Below are 5,528 nucleotides of genomic sequence, written 5' to 3'. Positions count from 1 at the left end.
CCCGTCGAGGTCATTGGTGATTACACCACGTTCCTCGGTTGACGAGAAGTCAGGGAACAAACATTGGGTCCACAAGGCGCGAGCAGGGCTCGTATCACGCCGCTGGCGCAGCCCGCCTTCCTTGTCATCCCATGCGGGAAAAGGAGTGTCAGACTCGTAGTAGACCACCTCCACATCCTCAATGAGGTCACTCGTCATTGATAGCGCGCACAAAGCGCGACACTCGTGCTCATCGAGTCTAGGATGTACATCCGCCGTTGCCGCGGACGCACTGTCCGACATTGCATCGCGTGTGGGAGACGAAGTTGGGCTCTGCCCGTGTTCGCTGTCAGAACCAGCTAGACTTGACGATTTTTGTGTCGTTGACACAGGGCTCATTGAGCACGGAAGTCGTTTTATTCCAATACATAAAGTTGCAGTGTCTGGCGGACATGCGAGCCTCGTTTAGGCAATAATCGATTGGAACTGTAAATGTTCTCAATCTTCATGGGTGAGAGTGTAACGGGGTTATACGTACTCTGGTAAGAGGGGGGGTGTCACACCAGATGGGTATGGTGTGACTACACCCGAACAAGAATGCGGTATATGGTTGAGTCTCAAAGCCTGACTGGTCATGCAATTTTGTTGCGCTCAAACTGCTATTTATCTTTTCACTTATTCTCTGTACATACTTCAATTGTGATAACTATAATTTAATGACCACCACTCCAACGTTAGCTAGAAAAATGATTGCCATACAATCTAAAAAACTCTCCTTACTATGAGCCGACAAAGTGCACTGAACCTTACCGTCAGCGTCACCACAGCTATGGCGTTATTCGTGGTTCGACTCCGTCGTGCCGCTTACTCAAAACTGGCACGATCGGTGTGCCCGCCTTATCTCGAAAAGCGATCCAAAATGGTCCCGTTTGGCGCAGTTGCAGGCCAGAACCGTGGATCAACTCCTATGAAGCCTATTGTGTACCTTGAAGACCCATATTTTTACGTTCGCGATGATACGCGTAAGAACGAAGAAATTTTGGAGCATCTACGAAGGGAAAACGATTACACATATATCAAGACGAGACACCTTGAGAACGTGCGTGTCAATCTGTACAATGAGCTGCTTTCGCACGTTCAAGAGACGGATGAAGACTATCCGTACCCACACGGTCCCTTTTTGTACTACAATCGAACAGTCAAGGGATGCAGTTATGTGTACCATTGCCGGAAGGCCAAGACTGACAACGCACCGGAGGAGCTCCTTTTGGATGAAAACGAGATCGCCGAGGGTCACGATTATTGCCAAGTTGCCAGTGTATCCCCGAGTCCTGATCATCGCTACCTTGCTTACATGGTGGATTTCAACGGTTACGAAAAATACACGGGCTACGTTAAGGATCTTAAAACTGGAAAATTGCTGGTGGATCGGATCGAAAACATTTCGAGTTTGTGCTGGGGAAAGGACGCTTCTGCACTTTATTACGCTACGCAGGACGAAGCTCATAGACAGAACAAGCTGTGGTGCCACAACATAGGAAGCAGAGACACGAAGGAGCCAATGTACATCGAACACGATGAGACTTTTAGTGCCTACTTTCAGAGAGCTCGTAGCGGGAAGTACATGTTTCTAGTTTCTTCTAGCAGCGAAACCAGTGAAGTGTCTTGCATTGATATGGACCAATTGGTAAAGGTGCCACAGCTAATCGCTAAGCGTCAAAAGGGATTAATTTACTCTGTGGATCACTTTGGTGACAGCTTCTATATCGTCACAAACAAAGATAAAGCCACTAACTTCAAGCTTATGAGAACACTCGTGACATTGCCTTCACCTGATCACTGGGTTGATGTGTTTCCGTACGATAAAAGTATCAAGGTCGATAATGTAGACTGCTTCAAGGATTTTATGGTCATGGAGGGTCGAAAGGGTGGCTACTCGCAGCTTTGGATCATTGTCCCCAATGAAGGCCATAAGCACGATCGTCGCCAGATCACGTTCAAGGAATCCAGCTACACAGTCCATGGCTCCGTCAACCGTGATTTTGATACAGACAAGTTTCGCTTCATGTATTCGTCGATGACTACACCATGGACAACTTTTGACTACGACGTCAAGTCTTGCGAATCTAAGCTGCTAAAAGAAAAGCCAGTATTGAATTATGACCGCACTTTGTATAGGACGGATCGTCTAGAAGCGAAAGCTAGCGACGGAACAATGGTGCCAATCTCCCTTGTCTATCGATCTGATCTTCGCTCGCAAGATCGACAGCCGTTACACCTGTATGGTTACGGTTCATACGAAGTCGCTATTGACCCAAGCTTCATCACATCTATCCTGCCGCTGCTAGACCGAGGTGTGATTTATGCAATTGCGCATGTCCGAGGCGGTGGAGAAATGGGCCGGACTTGGTACGAAGATGCGAAGTACAAGAAGAAAATCAATACTTTCACGGATTTTATTTGCTGTGCTGAGCATTTAATTGAAGCTGGGTATACAAGCCCCAGCAAGATGACTTGTGAAGGACGCAGCGCTGGCGGTTTGCTCATAGGTGCCGTATTAAACATGCGTCCAGATCTTTTTACTGCTGCGATCGCCGGCGTGCCATTCGTTGATGTAATGAATACTATGAGTGACGCCACAATCCCATTAACAACTGGAGAATGGGAAGAGTGGGGAAACCCGAACGAGAGAACGTACTTTGAGTACATGCTCAGCTACTCGCCTTATGAGAATGTGAAGCAGCAAGCGTACCCAAACATTCTGGTCACGAGTGGGCTTTACGATCCACGTGTGGCATACTGGGAGCCTACTAAGTGGGTCGCAAAGTTACGTGACGTTAAGAGCGACAAGAACGAGGTGCTTTTGAAGATGGACTTGTCATCGGGCCACTTCAGTGCCAGTGACAGGTATCATTACTTGAAAGAGAAGGCTTTCGACTTAGCTTACTTGCTGGATCACCTCATGGCGATCAAGACAGATGACAAGAAAGCACGCTCATTTGCATAGCTTTTATAACCGAAAACCACTGCCCGAATTTGATCCCACTTACAGATACAATCTACTTCTTCCGCTTTCGACTGTCTTCCGCATCAATCTTTGATCCAATTGCAATCATCGCTTTAGCATTGAACTCCACTTCTTTTTGAAACGCCTTTCTCTCCTTTCGCTGCGCGTATAGGATTGTCTTGGAGCATCCATATGCAGCTTGCGATAAATTAAATCTTGAAAGATATAACTGCTGCATTGCCAGATCATCCGTGAGTGGTGAGGAAATCTCGCTTTTCAGGACTGTGAGTACTTGCCCAGTCGATACACAAATCCGAATGGAGTCCGACAAGAAGTACTGGAGAATTATTCCGCGTTGATGTCCCATGGGCTTTGCATCTAGCCGGTATGTCTTCACGATATTACCTACTGCATACTTCAGCGAGTCTATCAGATCCCGAAAGCAAAAGAACGTTTGTCTATGTGTGGTTGCCACCAGTGGCGACCACATTTGCCGTGGTCTTACCACACACTCGTCGCATGTCTTCCATGGTACAACAGGGTCAGACAGGCGGCTGCCCTCTAAAACTGGCTCAATGAAATCTGGTATGGCTGCCTGGTAGCTCATACCGACGTTTGGCTTACGACGGCCAAGTCCGCTGCGAATAGCTTCATTTTCAACACTTTCTAACGCCTTTTTGATGTTGCTCCGGTTTGGAAAATACTTGTAGCGGCATACGAAATACGACTTATTTTTTTCGCGATAACCGCGCCTAATCTCGTCTTGAATTTCCTTGTATTCTTCTGGAGACACGACTTGACACACTTCAATGACAGCATCGATCGAATTTCTGTCTTTGTGCGGCGATAAAAACACCTCGTTTTCTAGAACGCCACCCTGAATAAAGGCTTGAACTTCTTCCTTGACATCATACGGCTTGTAGTACCACTGCGCCACAAAGGAAGATACAGCTCTATCGTGTCGTTGCGATGTCTGGACTGAACTAACTAGCGCGACGTAGGGATCATCGGGGTCGCCTGAATCCAGTAATACACAGTCACCAACTTGGACGTAAACGTAGTCCGCACTTGTTTCACTTTCATCCGACTCAATATCCTTTTTAATCTCTTTCAATTTTCCCTTGACATTTCTAATCTTACCCTTGTTAGACGTAGCGTCCAGTAAAGGACTTGACTTTGTCTTGCTCGCACCACGTGTTCTGGGGCCATCACTCTCTGAGTCAGACGCTGCTGATTGTCTGCTGCTGGCACGCGTTATCCGTGCGGGTGATGTTTTATCCTTAATACCTGTGGCACCTTCACTTTTCACTCTCGTAAGCTTCTCTCTTGCAAAAGTAGGCTGAAGCATTTCCATGGGTCGGTCGTCTGCGTGTTCCTTACTTCCTGTCGCCATACCTTACACCTTAGGGATTATGCGAAAGGATACTGGCAGTAGCTAAATTAAGCAATAATCAAACTTGCCGGTCCAAGCGCTGTGCACGGGTAATTGCACAGTTTCAGCTACCCACGATCCCTCCGCACTTTCGTCTACTTTATACTATGGTGTTCTGCTTTTTTAAAAGCCAGTACTGTTTTCAACCCAATTACTAAAAATAATCACTTTAAGAGGTAAAAAGGAAAAAAGGATGACCAATCATGCGCGAAAGTCGATTAGCTCTGGACAAAATGAGTGAACACTCTATGTTCTTTACACACAGAAAAAATCTGATCGAGAACATTCCACGTGTACGATTGGTGACCTATAAAGTGGACGACGATAGCATATTTGACTAGTTGTTATAATAAACAAGACCTACATACCACCATCTATGGGCTCAAGTACTTTGGTAGCAATATTAAATGCACCGCGCTATGTGTACATTAGATCAGGTAAAGCGACATCGGATGTGGACGTCAGACGTTTGTAGTCACTAGCTGAAGGAATGACCAATATTACCATCGACCATGATATAAGATTTTTTGAAAAAGCAACAAGTGTTTAAGTTGCAAAAACGAATGTTACATTCATTGGATAATACGATCAGTCCGATTTGTAAAATACGAGTCGCCCTTCATTGAAGGCTGCACACTTTCAAAGCGTCTTTAGGTAAACTGCTTCGAGGACTCGATACATTTGGCGGCACTTGCAGTCAGTCCTAAGTTTACGAAGGTACTTAGGTTTTCATTACGTTTCATTTTAACGATGTCGAGTTTCTTCAAAGTGATGCCACACGGAACCTAAAGCTGGCCAGACTCATCGCTTAAATCGAAATGGCAACCCGTACGAGCAGGAGCTGGTAGACCACGCGCTCAAACATTCGTCACGTTGTCAGCAGCTGAGATATCAAGTCACATATGCTTGTGGCGCTTCCATACGTGCTACAGCGTCCTTGATTACACCAGACGCATCTGTTTGACGCAACGGCAACAGTGAAGGCACTAAAACGTTCGTCGCGTTGTCAGCAGCTGAGATATCAAGTCACATACGTTTGTAACGCTTCCAAAATCTAGGGTTTAGGTGGCAAGAACACTCGGGAGAGTTGCAATTTTAGCTCCGCCCAGC

General features: G+C 46.3%; 3 protein-coding genes across 3 annotated transcripts; 1 reads left to right on the top strand and 2 right to left on the bottom strand.

The window, feature by feature from the left end:
* Window positions 1-672: 672 nt before the first annotated feature.
* Window positions 673-1,318, bottom strand: PHALS_03511 (uncharacterized protein; the record flags this gene model as incomplete). Its single annotated transcript, XM_024717730.1, has 5 exons — window positions 673-685; window positions 760-778; window positions 965-1,027; window positions 1,115-1,164; window positions 1,233-1,318. The coding sequence occupies 5 exons, from the start codon at window positions 1,316-1,318 to the stop codon at window positions 673-675; spliced, it is 231 nt and encodes a 76-aa protein (XP_024583200.1).
* Window positions 1,319-1,540: 222 nt separating this feature from the next.
* PHALS_03510 (serine protease family) lies at window positions 1,541-2,986 on the top strand (the record flags this gene model as incomplete). The annotated part of the gene is made up of 1 exon (XM_024717729.1): window positions 1,541-2,986. The coding sequence occupies one exon, from the start codon at window positions 1,541-1,543 to the stop codon at window positions 2,984-2,986; it is 1,446 nt and encodes a 481-aa protein (XP_024583199.1).
* Window positions 2,987-3,038: 52 nt separating this feature from the next.
* On the bottom strand, window positions 3,039-4,379 carry PHALS_03509 (bahcc1 partial; the record flags this gene model as incomplete). The annotated part of the gene is made up of 1 exon (XM_024717728.1): window positions 3,039-4,379. The coding sequence occupies one exon, from the start codon at window positions 4,377-4,379 to the stop codon at window positions 3,039-3,041; it is 1,341 nt and encodes a 446-aa protein (XP_024583198.1).
* Window positions 4,380-5,528: the final 1,149 nt, after the last annotated feature.

This window comes from Plasmopara halstedii, assembly GCF_900000015.1.
Source record: "Plasmopara halstedii genome assembly, contig: Scaffold_2386, whole genome shotgun sequence".
In the NCBI taxonomy this organism is placed as follows: domain Eukaryota; phylum Oomycota; class Peronosporomycetes; order Peronosporales; family Peronosporaceae; genus Plasmopara; species Plasmopara halstedii.
The sequence above is the reverse complement of the archived record's forward strand: the minus strand, read 5'-3'. Positions and strand labels throughout refer to the sequence as shown.